The sequence below is a fragment of the Aphelocoma coerulescens genome, chromosome 5, assembly GCF_041296385.1.
Source record: "Aphelocoma coerulescens isolate FSJ_1873_10779 chromosome 5, UR_Acoe_1.0, whole genome shotgun sequence".
Taxonomy (NCBI): Eukaryota; Metazoa; Chordata; class Aves; order Passeriformes; family Corvidae; genus Aphelocoma; species Aphelocoma coerulescens.
The window spans coordinates 51,233,426-51,249,076 of record NC_091019.1 but is presented as its reverse complement, the minus strand read 5'-3'; the positions used below and the strand labels follow the sequence as shown (position 1 = coordinate 51,249,076).

Here is a 15,651-nt window from a genome sequence, read left to right as displayed (position 1 = left end):
GAAAAATGCTCACATGCCATTTGGTAGTTTAAAAGTCTCTATTACCTGTCTGGTAAAAATCCAGCAAGAAATCTGGAGTTGCACATGATGCTTATTGGGAGCTTTGTATGCTGTAGCATTTTTAAAGGGCAACTAAATTTTAGTGTCTCACATCAGGACAGTATACACTTGTCTAGTGTATGTCAGGTTTGAGATATTGAGCACTCTCTTTGAGAAAATAGTGTGAAGGTAATTACAAAGGTTGGGCAAAACAACCAACTGGTTTGTTTTTCTGTCTCGTGATGGCTTAAGGAGAGGCTTACAATGATGGTTTCCTTAGTGAGCTTGTAGCAACCTGCAGTTTGGGGTCTGCCTGAGCCAGATAATTCTCTTCAGTGTTTGGCAACACTTGATGTGCTTTCCTCTCCCTCAGGGATTTATGTAATCTTTTTGAATTCATCTGCATTTTTGACAGCTGCAGTATCATGTAACACTAGTTCCACAGCTTAACTGCGTATTTGTTTGTGTGCTTTGCCTAGTTCTTAATGCTGATACCTAATGATTTAATTTGTTGCCTTAGTTATTTTGTTTCTAAAAATAATGAAAATTGTTCTTTAGTTCTTATAGTTTTTGATTTTTTCTTTTTTAGCTCTCTGTAATCTTCTTAAGTACTCTACTTTTTCAGGCTAAATAAAACATGGAAGTATGTTTAGTTCCCTTCATATTTAGAGGAATTCTTCTATCCCTTTTGAATGTTTTATACTTTTTTCTGATGGGAGCAGGGTAGTTGGGGACAGAAGACAGAAGGTACCAAAGTAACGTGCTTCATTCAAGACAGGAGCACACAAGGATTTCTAACACAGCATAAGGGATTTCTGGGTTTGTGTTCAAGGTACAGGGGGTGGTACATTTGTGTTATTTCTTCACTTCAATACTTTCTTTGAAGTTCCTAACATTCTATTTATTTTTTTAGATTACCACTTGCCCTTTTTGAAGACCGTTGTGGTATTGGCTTTTCTTCAGTTCTCAGGCATCTTTCTTGTTTTCCATGACCTTTCAAACATGATGATCTAGCAATAACATCTGCTAAATCCCTCAGCACTCGTGGGTGAATCCCTCCAGGGCTCATGAATTTGTGCGTATCAGGTTTGCCTAACCCTATCTTCAACCAAGGGAAAGCCCCCAGGGTCTGGGATTCCTGAGGACCAGCCTTAGCAGCGAGTAAGAAGCAGAGGTGTTCAGTAACTCTGCTTTCTCTGTACTTTTTGTCACCAGGGCACCTACTTCATTTGGCAGTAGACCCACATTTTCCTGTCTCCCTTTTGCTATTGATATCCTTGAAGAAGCCCCTCTTGTTGTCCTTGATATCCCTTGCCATATTTAATTCCAAGTGGACCTTTGATTTCCTTGACACATACCTGCAATACTTGGACAATATTCCTATATTCTTCCCAAGTGGCCTGACCTTTTTTCCACATTCTGTAAACTTCCTTCTTCTGCCTGAATTTTGCCAGAAGTGCCTTGTCCATCCATGCAGGTCTCCAGCTCCCTTTGCTTAATTTCTTATTCACAGGGATGTCCTGGTCTTAAGCATAGAGGAAGTGCTACTTGAATATTAACCATCTCTTTTGGACCCGTCCTACCTTCTGGAGAGCTAACCTATGAGATTCCTCCAAGTAGGCCCTTGAAGATGCCAGAGTTATTATAGCCCTGAAGTCCAGGGCTATAATCTTACTTACTGCCATGCTTCTTCCATGCAGGATCCTGAACACCAACTTCTCATGGACACTGCAGTCAAGGCTGCCTCCAGCCATCACATCACCAACCCATCCTTTTTTTGTTTGTTAATACAAGGTCCAGCAACACACCTCTCCTTGTGGGCTTCCCCACCACCTTTGTCAGAGTTATCAGTGCTCTGCAGGAACCTCCTGGGCTCCCATGTGCCAAGCTGTGGCGTCTTTCCAGCAGCTGTGGGGGTGGTTATGAGAATTTTGGGCCTGTGATCGTGACAGCTACTTCCTGCTGTCTGTGAAAGGCCTCATCTACTTCCTCTTACTAATCAGGTGGCCTGTAGTAAACAGTGTCACCCATTTTAGCTTATCCCTTAATTCTTACCCATAAGCTCTTGGCTCCTCCTTCATCCACCCCTAGGCAAAGCTTGATACATTTTAAGTTTTGTCTTACATAAAGAGAACTCCACCACCTTGCCTTTCTGGCCTCTTTCCTAAAAAGTGTGTAACCATCCATGACAGTATTCCAGTTATGCAAGCTATCCTGCTGTATCTCTGTAATTGCAGTGAAATCATGGCCCAGCAACTGGACACTAATTCTAACCTTTACTGTTTCTACATGTTTGCCTTTTAGAGGTACCACATTTATTTATGTAGAATTCCTAGGAGTCCTTTTAAGCTCATTATGAGAGCCTCAGAAAGCTCCTATGTATGAAATACTGATGGGAAGAATTCATTGGCTTTTCTACAGGTTTTTGTAAGTTCAGTGCTTTAAAACCAGTAATGAAAGTATAGGAGTTGTGCAAATATGGGCAGACTATTTTAAGAACAAAACAATAGCATCTCTCTTACTCGGAACTCTTGCTTAATTCTAGATATGGATGTTTTAGCATATTAAAAAGGAAGAAATCATCAGCTTTTAAAATAATTTTTAAATACTGAAGTGGTTGGATTGCTTTTCCCACTCTTGCAGCGTTCAGTTATGAAGCTCATTGGGTTGAAATTTTGCTCAGAAAAGGTCAGTCTGAAAGATGGAAAGTGTTCTGGTAGATTTTTAGCCTGGGTGATTACTGTCTGCTGTAACAATGAGTAATTGAAAGTAATAATGGTATTAGACAGATCTATAGTACAGATAGGTAACTTGTATTGTCTTTTCTTTTTGTCTTTTTTTTTGTGTTTATTTTCTTTGCTTTTGGTTTTGGTTTTTTTTTTTCCTCTCCCCAATTTTTAAGCCTATGGAAAAGTGTTCCTGGTGAGGAAAGTAAGCGGCCATGATGCTGGAAAACTGTATGCCATGAAAGTACTGAAGAAAGCAACTATAGTTCAAAAAGCCAAAACAACTGAGCACACAAGGACAGAACGACAAGTCTTGGAGCACATTAGGCAATCACCGTTTTTGGTCACGTTACATTATGCCTTCCAGACAGATACAAAGCTTCATCTCATTTTAGGTGAGTAGTCTTCAGGATTAAAGTTTTTATTTAAAAAAAAAACCAACAACAAAACCCCCCCCAAAAAAGCCCTTTTATCTCAATGTTTTGTAAGGTTTTTTTCATGTGGTCTGAAGTACAGTGTGTTTGGAGATTGCATGAGAGAGCATAGGAAGTAAAATACTGTTCATCTTCAACAGTGTCTGTGTTTGTGGTTTTCCTGTTTGAGCTTCAGTGTGCTGCTCTGACTTGGGGGGTGTAGTGGTTATCTTATATGCAGCAAAAAATGTATGTTCATCAATGACCTGGAAGCATTTGCTTTGTTAAGTGTTTTGTTATGAGATATTGAGTATTTGAGTATTGAGATGCTTCCATGTTTCAATTTTTGGGTGTAAAGAGACAATCCAAAATCACACATTTCTGTGCTGAAAGTAGACTTGTTCATAAGGTTCAGTACTACTCTAATTTTAGAAATTTACCTTTCAGATTAGCAGAAAATTTAGTGTATGCAATTTAGTGTAGCAAATTTTGGTGTATGAAGTGTATTTGTAAGAAAATTGCCAGCAATTTTTAAAACCTTCTTACTTAGAGAATTTTAAAAGAATTGTAAAATGAATGATTAATGTAAGGCTTGGATTAATAATATGCTTCTCTAGTGAAATGTTTGAGGAAGTAAATTGTCCTTTAATTGAAGTGCAGGTTTTGCATTCCTTTTTGTCCACAACTTTGATTTTTTAACCTTTATTAACAGGCTGATTTACATTAAATTAGCAAAATTTTATTAATGTTAAATGAATCTACACCTCTAGGTGTCAATTCTTAGATATTTTATGTACATACCTTAGTTTCATATACTGCAGTGAAATAATAAATATGTGGAACTGAAATGGAGTAGTCACTAAATTCCTTTTGAAAATGAGAGTTGAAAATTGTAATATAGTTTCTTGCAAATTCCTCTGATTAGGACATTAGAGAAATACATAAAAGTTTGTCACAAATAAATAGTTAGAAATATATTGATAGCTTTCTGATTCCTTGATAGTAACTGTTAATAATTAAGGTTTTGAAATTTTTATTGGATTTAAAGTTATTGATTAATAACTTGGAAAAAATTGAAATATTGAATGAGATAAAATGCGAACATTTATTATAAATATTATAGAACCATTCTTTAAGTCCAGATAGTTTTTGCTAAAATGCAACTTAGATTCCATTAGAAATATTTTTAAAAAAAGAGGGGAAACACAAAGAAAAAAACCCCTCAAACCTGACATAATGTAGTTGCCTAAAGATAAATACATAGTAGGGGGAAAATTTAGGTGATAAGGTTAATTAGAAGGCGATAAAAGCCTCTTGTATGAAAGCAAATTAAAAAGCTTGATATTATATTCTCATAAGAGTCAAAAAGGAGCAAGGCCAGTAGTTCTGAAGAAAGTTGCATAGCAGATAGTGCAGCCTGGGCACGTGTCCACCATAACACAATGTTGAGGTGATGTTTGAAGCAAGAAGTTCATAGCTAAGATAGAGAAAAACAAAACAAAAGGCTGTAATTCTTTCTCATAAGTTCTACATCTATTTTCAGCATATCTGTTGGGGCCAGAAAGATCCTTTTTCCTTCATTTTCAGCAAAAAATAGGAATAATTAGTTTCAAAATTACTTTTAATGACTTTCTGTAACAGTGAAAATTTCTCTTACTTAACATGATGTAAAGCTACTTTATAAATCAACTGGGCTTCACCCCCTCCCCGAGGGAAAAAAACCCAAATAGGTTGTTACAAATTTTTCATGTCTTATTATGTAAGTCTGTGTAAATCACTTCAATGTAGTTTTGGAAGTTAAATGTTTCAGAGGCTTCTGGATTTTGAGGGAAACCAGTATCTGTCTTGTTTTTGTACTTGGCTGAATTTGGTGTGTGAGCAACCTACCATTTTAGTTTTAAGAGGTTTTAGAATTGGAGCCTCAGTGCAATATTTAGTACAGTTCTTCATGCTGTCAGATTACATAGCTATATGAATTTAGACTGAATCAAGTACGGACATGCAGCTGCATTTCTGCCAGATTTCCAGAAAACAGGGTTAGGAGTTGATTCCAGGTTTTATGTTGGCTTTAAGCTATACTGAACGAACAATGTGTTATATCCATGTGAGTACCATTATTTCTATACAAAGCTTGTCATGCAAGGTTAACCTTCTAATACTTCAAAAAATAGCTAAATAATCTGAACTGTCAGGTGGAGTTTATACTGAACTAACCAGGAAATTTTTTTTTTTCCATTGTGTCAGTGATACATTTGATCTTGCACCAAGAATTTGAGGGCTGGTTGTTTCACTGGGCTGTGGTTAGTGTTACAATCTGGATAAAATGAAGCTTGTTGTGCCAATCCTGTGGCAGCTTTGGTTTGGATCTGTCACAGTCCTTAGAACAGCACCTGGCAATTCAGTGCTTACTTTGTGCTAAGTTAACAGTTCCAGGTAGAAATATTTTAAAAAATTTGGTTTTGTTACCTTTTTCTACATGCTGGAGCTCTTTTAGAAGAAGGAAGCAATTGTAAAATGTGGGTTATTTATACTTCATTAAATCTTTTCATTTTCTTACTGCTCCAGAAAAATAATCCTTCTCACGTTGTTTGATTCCGCTAATATTCCTTTTCGAAGAGAGAACTGAAAAGTGGAGAGAGATCAGAATGTGTGTAATTTGTATATGTGCTTTCTCCTTCAAACTATTAACTTAAAATATGATTGGACCCCTTTCATGGATTTATGTCTTATACCCATGGATCTGTAGAAACAATATTCAAGAAAATACTGAGTAAGATGTTGTGGGGCATGTTCCCTGCTCTGTACATGTAGACCTCAAATACAAGAATGGGGGCTCTGAGGTTGCAAATTAATGGCTGTAATGTACACTGCTAGCATAAACAGCTCTACATCTAAAATATGTTTGTGTTACAGTGGAGCTCTGTTGTAATAATTCTTTTTTTTCCCTTCTCCTATACTGTGGGAAAATCCTTGTGTCATAGCCTGCAAAGAATGAAAGTGTGGTTTCCATGAGGGAGTGTATGTGGAAATAATCTCCTCCAGTAAGTTTTGCCATCAAGGTTTCCCTTGTGAAGGGAAAACTGTGTAATTGTCAGTAGTTGATTATTTCCCCTAATACCTGTTTTCTGAATTGCCTTTCTTTATGTCAGTCTGCTTTGCTGCTCATCAGAGTTACTTCATGAGAGTCTACAAGGGTTCTGTTTGTAGCTATCATTTGTACTTCTTTCTTTTCATATTCCTAAGTAACTAAAAGACTGATTTTGTGAAAAACCCCATCTTTATAATTTAGGAATAGTTGAGGGTTATTTTATGGTTTTACTGCTTATTCAAAAGTGAGTCTTGTTCTTCCCTCAGTCCTCTAAGAAAGAAATTGAGCAGTGTACAGCATGATGAAATACTGGTGAATGACAATAAAGTAAAAGCACCTGATAAGAATGTGTTACTAAATAGCTTACAAAGTACCTAATAATGTTCCAATAAGAAAATAAAATTGTTGGAAAGTGGAATTATAAGGTTCTTTGTTCTATTTTTTAGACTATATAAATGGAGGAGAATTGTTTACTCATCTTTCACACAGAGAGAGGTTCTCAGAAAATGAGGTGCAAATTTACATTGGAGAAATCGTTTTGGCACTTGAACATCTCCACAAGGTAAAGTAACTTCATTCTGGTGCTGATTTTGAGGACTTAGAGCTGTATTCTTTTTGTATCATATAAAGTTAGTAAGGAAAACTGTTGTTTTAGATTGTTTTAAATTGAAAGTAACTTTATCTAACATTGGGACAGTAGTTGTATAATTAGAAATAATACCCAATGAAATGTCCCTCGTTGTGCACCAGATTAAGGCTACAAATTTTTGTCTGCAGGGTGAAGAGTCCTGTTACTGACAAATGATTTGTTCATTTTTAGTAATCCTTGTGAAACAGTGTATATCAGTAAAACTAATTTGTAATGAACATGAACAAGTTTTGGGTTGTATTATTCAGTTATCCTTGTTTCTACACAACTGAGTAGTAGAGGTCTAGCACAGCTGTAGACATGAAAAGTGTTACAGTTCTCAGAAGTAGTAAATAGATTTGTAGACTATTGCAAAGCATGCATACCTGTCTGGTCTATGTCTAGACCATATAACAGAAGCATCTGTTTTCATTCTCAGTAAAAGCTGAACTGAGTTTTGCACTCAACACCAAGTGTTCAGTCACTTTTAAATTCAAGGGATATACAGTATGTCCTTTAAATTTTAAGACATTAATGCACAGTGTAATTTCTGAGAATTTTAATGTAATTTTTAAGTTATTTCTTCAAAGGCTTTTACAAGTTGTCTTTTTTGAGGAGCAACTTTCATGTGTCAGATTACCTTAATAAGGAGAATTTTGGTGGCTTCATATTTAAATGCATTCAGCAACATCTTCTTGATGTGGTTACACTATTTGGAAATACGTTTTTTGTATTCTGTTTGCAGTTGGGGATTATATATCGGGATATAAAACTTGAGAATATTCTCCTCGATTCTGATGGCCATGTGGTGCTGACAGACTTTGGTCTAAGTAAGGAGTTTCTTACTGATGAGGTGAGTATTTGGCTCTCCAGTAAGTGTGGACAGAATTGAGCAAGATGACAGAGTTCCATTGGAATCCTAATCACATTTGAGAAGGGTGGAAAACCTGCATTCCAGACTCCTACATCATAGGACAAAATCTAGTTGCCTGTGTTACTAGGTTCTGAGCTTCCAGTTTATTGGTCTTAGGCCTGCCAGTGTTGTCATACATCTTTGTTCTAGTTTTCCCTGAAAAACTTTAATGCTTTCTTCTGCTGACCTTGACATGAAAAGGGAAAGACCCGCGTAAGTCTGAAAAGTCAGTTACATTTTCATTTTGAGATGCTTTTTAAAAAAAATGCTTGACTGTGCTAATTCTTTGCAATGACTAGGCAAATGGTATGCTGTGACTCTTCTTTATTCTAATAATAATTAATGTATTATTATCTTGTCTTTTTCTCACGTCTTTGTGTCACTTTTAATAAGCTTAATTGCAAGCTTTTAGGATAAAAGCGTATCTCATTCTAGAGACGTACATAGTACCTAACATAGTGATCTCTGACTGTTGATGTTCACTATTAATTATTTGTAAGGTACAGTTCTGTCTCCAAATAGGCTTTTTAGATTTCAGAGAGTCAAAATTGTGCAGGCTTTTACTTCTGAGAGAATTTAAAAATGGATATTTTTTGGCTTTCACATTAGCTATCAGAGGTATTGAAAACTGGGACTGCAGATCTAAAAGTCTTTGTTAGAAGCAGCAGAAGGGTTTTCTAAAAATAGATAGCTGGTAGTTTCTCTAGAATATTTGCATTTCAGATGGAGTCTGGTGGGATTTAGGAGGGACCATTTTAAAAGATATTAAATTTTATTTTCTGAACCAGGGAAGTAGTAGAGATAATGTCAGTATATTCCTTTTAAGTTACAGCACAAAACCAAGAGGAGGTTCAACTGGTATGAGAAGGGATTAGCAGCAAATTGCCGCACCAGTGCCAGAGAGTAAGTACAGAGAGATGCAGTTTTCATCAGGAAAGAATGATAGTAAAAGGTGTGGCTAGGGAGAGTGGGACCTGCTTAGAGCTGTGAGAAAAACTGTGCTGGGCACAAGAGACAAAGCAAAGTACTGGTATTGTTGCACTGATGGGAGAGAAAAGGAGCAGTCCCCCAGCCTCACAGGCAAAGTTGAATGAAGCCTAAATCTTCACTGTGTTAAGAATAAAGAATCAGAACCTTAAAGTCTCAAAACAGTTGTTTTTAAGAAGTACACCTCATCTCTGCTCACCTTTGGCACATAATTTACAAGCAGTGCAAGGAAAGGTGAGGACTTGGATAGGCGTCAGAGATACCTGTTTGCTTTATCCACACTATGAATTGGATTCCTCTTTCTCCAGTCATTAAATAAAGCCACCTTGCTCCTTGGTCATTTAATGTCAGTTCTTCTGACTCTAATCCATTCTATTTTCAGTATATACCTTAGAAATGTGTTCATTTAACTATATTTTTTCTTTTATTCTCTTTCACATTTTGCATTTGTGTTCCCTGTAAAAAAATCTCATTTCTCATATTTCTTCTAATGAAAAAAGTAATTGCAATTGCATTGTTTGCTTTCAAAATCTAAGTAATTGTCTCCACTTTTCATATGTGCTTTTGTATTTAGCTACTGAACTTAACCGTGATTAAAATGACCCATTTACACATAGAAATTGACATTTCATATTTTAGTCTCTGTAGACAATTGAACTACTACTAGAACACTTAAAATTCATTAGAATAGATACTTACACTTCTGACCCAATGTAATTACAACAGGGAGAATTTGCCTGTATAGCTGTTTTCATGCTCACTAGGGTAGCACTTTTAAATAAAATTACACAACTGTGCAAGTCAGATGAAGGTGTAGCAATTGCAGTTTAATCAGAGCAGTGTGCTTTCCTACCTCTCCCTTTCTTCACATGTCTTTCCTGGTCCACCTGCTTCTTGCAAAAACTTCACCGTTAGAAATGTGTACTTAAGCAAGTGGAATTTATTCTAGTAACTCCCTCTTTGGACTGATTTTCTGAAAAAAGATATACTTAGGTTATTAAAAATGTATAAAAATTATCATAGTAGAGGTATGTACTATATTTAGAGTTCTTATTAGAGAGAAATCCTTCACCATGTATTTATGAATTTTGGATAGTTTTGTAATTAGGGATGCTTGCTAGAAAACATCATGATTCAATGTTTTCATTGTCTCTGCTGTAATCTGATGGCTGTTGATGATTTCCATGTAGCTGGGCACGTAATAAATCTAACAGGACTACAATAATTACAGCAGATTGACTATTCAGCAGTGGAGAGGTGGGAAGCTGCTTTTCCTAAGTGCTTGAGAGAAAGGAAGCAAATGCCTGTGACTTGTAGGAAAGCAGAAACCTATTGATTTCTGCCATGGAGCTACTAAAGCATGAGTGTGAAGAATGCACTGTCAAGTATTCTCTGTTATTATGTGAAAATAGCATGCAAGAATAAAATATCCAAGTTAAAGCAGTGCAGCTTTAAGAGCTTTAAAATATTTTATGCTACTGTTTTGCTAAAACCTGAAATTTGTCTTTTACAACTGAATCAACAGTGGTGTTTCCTTTGTTTTATCTTTAAAATGAAGCGATATGATTTTATTTACATGCAAAAAGAAGAAATAACCTGACTAGAATAAAAAAGTTCAATAAAAAGGAATTTTCACGTAGGGTAGGTCAGTATCACAAGGTATTTAGGTACAAAATTACTTTTGATGCAAACTTTATTTAAAAGCTCATGAAAACCTACAGTTTTACTAGCCTAACCATAGAATGGAATTAGTAAGAGATTAAGAGATTGAAAGAGATTTAGTATTACCTTTTATGGCATTTGTATTCTTAACCCTGTGATGAATTTAAGGCTAGTGTTTATGATTTTTAAATCTCAACCAATTTGTAAAAAAAATTGGGGTAAAAAAGACAATTTTATCCTTATGTTTTCATGCATCTCAGCTGAGTGTTTGTCTAACTGGGGTTCAAAGTGTATTTGCACATGACGTTAATATAAGTTATTATTGGGGATATGGAGAATTGGTATGACTTGAAACTTCTACAGCACTGTTTTGTTCATCGCACAAGTGAAATCACTTCAAAGTCATGTAATGCATTTATCTTTAAAAACCCTAAAACTCCTAAGTAGTTGTTCTAGGGTTTTTTTCCATTGTATTTTTTGTGTATTGTCTTTGTCTTGTGGACTTGTGGCTTAGGCATATTTTTATCTTTTAATCTCATTAATAGCTCTACTTCTATGCTGGAATTGTTTTGATTTGGTCAGTGTCAGTTTAACCTAGTCATCAGGTCTGGTCTTAATTTTGATGTGTATTGCTAAAATGCGACTTCATTTTTTACGATCTTTCTTTCTGCTCACATTTCCTTTAGTTCTGTAACCAAACTAAAAATCATATTTTAGTATACATGGAGATAGCTATGTCTTAGAAAAAATAATATGAACACATGCATTGAATTACTGTAAAAATGATATATTTGACTGTGCATAATAATTAAAGTTTTTCTTCTTAATTAAATCCAGTAAAGTACACTTTCTTCCAGAGCATAGTGAAGTGCTCAATTCTTCTGCATTGGTACATGTCTTCTGCATTATCTTAAGTTTTTTCTGAAGTTTTTGTGTTTGCTTAATGAAGTTTAAATAAATTAGATAGTAAATACCGAATGTTGTCAGTCTTAAAACTGTGTGTCTGTGAGCATACAAATGCCTTGGCAATAAATAATATAAAAGTGGATATTCTGTATGAGGGATGATTGAATTGAAACCTAGGACTTTAGGTGGATGTCTGTGTACTTCTATCTGATGTGTAGAATGAATATTTAATATACATTGTTGTTTCTTCATCTGAAAAGCTCTTGATCAGAGTTGGAAATTTAGTTATAACTCTCAAATGCTTTTCACTGTTGAATTGTTCGATTTCATTTATTTGATGATAGAGTGAACATTTTGTTCTGGAAAGAAAATTAGTTAATTAAAAAAAAATTTAAACGATATTCATTGGAGGAAAAGTGATTAAATGGAGGTTGGTCCACTATGGGTTTTGGTAGATGATCTAGGAAGAGATTTGTATACATTCTTAGTGGAGTTTAAAGGTAGTGCAGAACAGAGAGGTGTGACTACAACTTGACTCATTTAGTGCTTTAGGAGCTGTCATCTCACATGAGTGAACTAGTAGATTAGCTATGCATTTAACTTTAAAAGACTTTAAAAGACCCTTTATACTTGTCCAATTAAAGTGAAAATGTCTTCTCATTGCAATTAGACAGTACATTGTCCAACACTGAGCATTCTCTTGCAAAAATGAGTAAAATTATCCATACTTCAGATGACTTGTGTTTTAGTTAAAGGATTGTTCAGTGATGTAGACATAAACAGTTATAAGGAGTAGATTTACATTTCTCCAAAGAGAAAAAAGTAAGAGTAAATTGAATAGTGAAATTAGTCCACAGAAGTTAACATGGGTTATAAATATGTCTGGATAATTAGTTTTGGAAAAAGACATGAAACAATGGCAAAAACTTTGTGCTTTGTTTGGTGTACTTCAGTTGGCTCAGTTTTAACTGTGTTGAAATTGAATATTAAGAACTACCAAACACTCTACAGGCACATCATTGAGCTGGACCACTTTAACTGCAAATCCAGGTCATCAGTGATCAGATGACTGGCTGTTTGAGCCTTTGCCCAGGAGGTTTCCTTTTTCAGTGCTTATCACAAGGAAGATTGTGCTTTTCCAGCGTGGACCACTAATGCAGAAGACCAGAGCATAAAATAGTTTCTGTCCAGATTTTGATGCCAAAATATTAAAGTTCTGTTAAGAATTTTTGCAAGACAGATCATGATGCCTTACAATGACTGCTTTAAGGATACTGTTTTCCTATTGTAATATACTGCTTTAAAAAAATCCCATTTTGGGGAGAAAGACCAACCTCTGTGTTAAGTAGTCTGGTATCTTCTATTGGATATTAGGTTGCTAGTCAACTAAGAAAAATTCAGATTCTGTTTTCCAAAGGAAAACAAGTAACTTTCTGAGAGCGAATGCTCCCATTGTCATTAATCCATTTTTCCCATAGATTTTTTTTTTCTTCTGAATTACTGCAAATACCCTACTTCCATGAAACTTGGGCAGCCACGTGTGAAAAACTTACGTGACCAGAGATTCACAGACAAATGTAAATGAATTTAGAACCAGATGGATTGCATTTGAGCAAAATGGTCCACTCTTACTTCTTTACCTTTTACATGTGGAGCTCTTTGAAACTATGTTTATTTGACATGTTCTGTATGATTTTCTTTATTTAAAAAAAAAAAAAAATAACTTTTGAAGGCTTGTAGTAACAGCTATCAGAACTCTTCCTAGAGTTAGTACTCTTCCATACCTTATAATTTTGCTTCTCTTTGAAGAAATATGATTTTTTCAGGTTTTGCTTTGTATACTGTTCTTTCTTGGTTACTATTACCTCTCTCATCTCAAAAAGGCAATGCTTTAGAAAACAAGCCTTCCAAAAATTGGAATTTTGAGAAGAACCTAGTACAAAATGTTCATCCAAGTTGACAGTGGTACAGACTTGCATTCTTCCCACACAATAATACGTTGCTTCTGAATTTTTTTGTCTGCAGAATTAAGACTTTTGTTGTCTTTACTCTTAGTTATTTACTTTAAAATCCATTATCAGGAACTGGTTTAAATAATTCCATGTAGAATTGCAATTGCATTGTGTTGTGAAACCAAACATTGCTGTTGTAAAAGTCTGTGAAAAGGTTTCTTGAATCTCCACTTGACATTAGATGAGGGTGTGGCCTTCCATTGACTTTTTTTCTGGGGTCATAGAGGTAGAGGTTGCAGCTTTTTTGGTTAAAACAGTGCAAGGTTTAGCTACCCTTGCTGTCCCCTTTATCTGCCTGTTCTGATGGCATCTGTTGGCAGGCAAATCTCATTCTTGCTTGAAAAATTCAGTAGCGTTATTCCATGTGTGTTTTGGAAGTAGAAGTCATCAGTCTAGCTGTGGCAAGAGGCATACTAACCAATAGATTCTGACTTAAATGGCTTCTTGAAGCCGGAACAGCCACCAGGATAGGATGTTCAATTAATTTCACATGACCCTATACTTCTTTTAAAAATTCTTCATAGGATGACATTTCAAACTAGTGGACCTTTGATCTGCCCTGTTGCAACAATTTTTGCTCTAGTCTAAGCTTTTGTTTTCATATTACAGTCTTCATTATGATTTTGTTATATGCAGCAGAGCAGTCTAACTAGTGTACCACTAAGCTTTTTGCCTGTCTTTGTTCTTTCTTGTTTGTCTCCTGCAAAGGTTAGTTTTGGTCATGAATAGAAGTTTACAGCTGCAGAAGCAACAATCTTCGGCTGAGAGACTTTTTTTAATAATTTCTGGTATGGACAGCTTAATTACTCAGTGTTATTTTTAGATATTGCCACCAATAAGTTTCCCAAAATAATTGAAATTTTAAAAAACCAAAGTGAGTAAAAACAAGAAACTAGTCAGTACGGCAAGGACTTTGTTGAAACAAGATTTTTTCCCTCATTTTAAACCTATATCACATCTTTGAACTGTGAGAGATCTTTTTGCCAATTTTAATATAATTTTGCCTTCCTAAATTAAGATTGTAATTATTGTTATTCTGGGCCATTAAAATAATAGCGAAGAATGTTACAGGTATAATTTCTATGGAGATAGGTATTTTTATGGAGATAGGTTGACTTCTAAGACTCACTGAAGGTACAGGTCCTGTTTCTGCCAAGAAATCAGGCTTCTCAGTCTTTACTTGTGAATTTTCTGAAATGTAAAATCCATTCAGCAGGGGAGCTTGTTAGTAGCACCTCTGCTATGTGGCCTTAAGTAAATTTTCAGTTATGATATTATTCTTTTGATTTATCCTATGGTCCTGGTTTTCTTATTAAGCTTACCGAGGGAAATCTAATGTCTCGCTTGATCAGTAGCTTGCAGCCAGTTTGCTGATAGCTAATATATTAAATACTCTGTGTGATACTGCTGAACTCTTCAACTGCATAAATTCTTCAGTCCTGTAAGCTGTTCCTGGAGGAACTGTGGTTCTTGACTAGTTTTCCAGGAAGCAGCAGGATGGGGAGACTGCTCCCTGCATTAGTGTGAGCTAAGTGTGATAGTGAGGCAAGTATGGATCAATGTGCTCACTGACCAGGAGTGCAAGATCAGAACGAGTCTAGTGCCAGAAAAACAGGCTTGGTTAACAGTCCAGTGGTTATCAGAAAAGTTTGTTGTGAGGAAAGAGGCTTGAGGACAAGTCAGGATTTGAATTTGGTGGATCAGTATCAGCGAGGTATCCAGCCAAGTACAGACATACCTACAGCACAGCTGATGCAAGGTTCAAGAATGGGAGCCTGAACTTCTGCTCCCAGCTGAAAGTGGAAGAGGCCCCTGAGAAGGTTCCACACAGGTCACTCAGGTGCATTTTGTCAGAATTGGTTTTAAGCAGAGATGCCTTAACCCCTATGATTGGTGAAAGAGATTGTGGAGCCTGTTGATAAGCTCAGGGTCCTGCCATTGGTAATTCTGGGAAAGCTTTTGCTATTTATGCTTGTAGCGAAGCTGTAAGTTATGACTTTCAGGACTCTGATTGCATACACTCACAGCTGTACAAAATAGGAACAACGATGGTACTTGGTTGGAACAATGATTCTTGTATTCTAGAAATTTTGGTACATCTCTTCATTTCTGATGGGTGCTATTTGAAACACTACTGATAGAGCCCAGAGAGGGTCTAATTAATGCAGTCTGGAACTTTGATGTACCTTTAACAAAGGAAGAAAGACAACTTGGGACTTGAAGCATTTGTTCAGAGGTATAAGTAATTAAGGAAGATAGTTATAGTCCAGTGTGTTT

The 15,651-nt window shown here is 35.8% G+C and overlaps 1 protein-coding gene across 4 annotated transcripts in view; it reads left to right on the top strand.

Annotated features, from left to right (window-relative positions):
- Positions 1 to 15,651, top strand: part of RPS6KA5 (ribosomal protein S6 kinase A5) — a 76,241-nt gene that overhangs the window by 21,382 nt on the left and 39,208 nt on the right. For 3 of the 4 annotated variants that reach the window (XM_069018069.1, XM_069018070.1, XM_069018074.1), the window contains exons 3-5: positions 2,942 to 3,160; positions 6,713 to 6,828; positions 7,640 to 7,747. In XM_069018069.1, coding sequence (XP_068874170.1) covers positions 2,942 to 3,160; positions 6,713 to 6,828; positions 7,640 to 7,747 — 443 coding nt within the window. Of the gene's footprint in view, positions 1 to 2,941; positions 3,161 to 6,712; positions 6,829 to 7,639; positions 7,748 to 15,651 lie in introns of those variants that run through there. The other variant, XM_069018073.1, reaches the window with a different exon arrangement.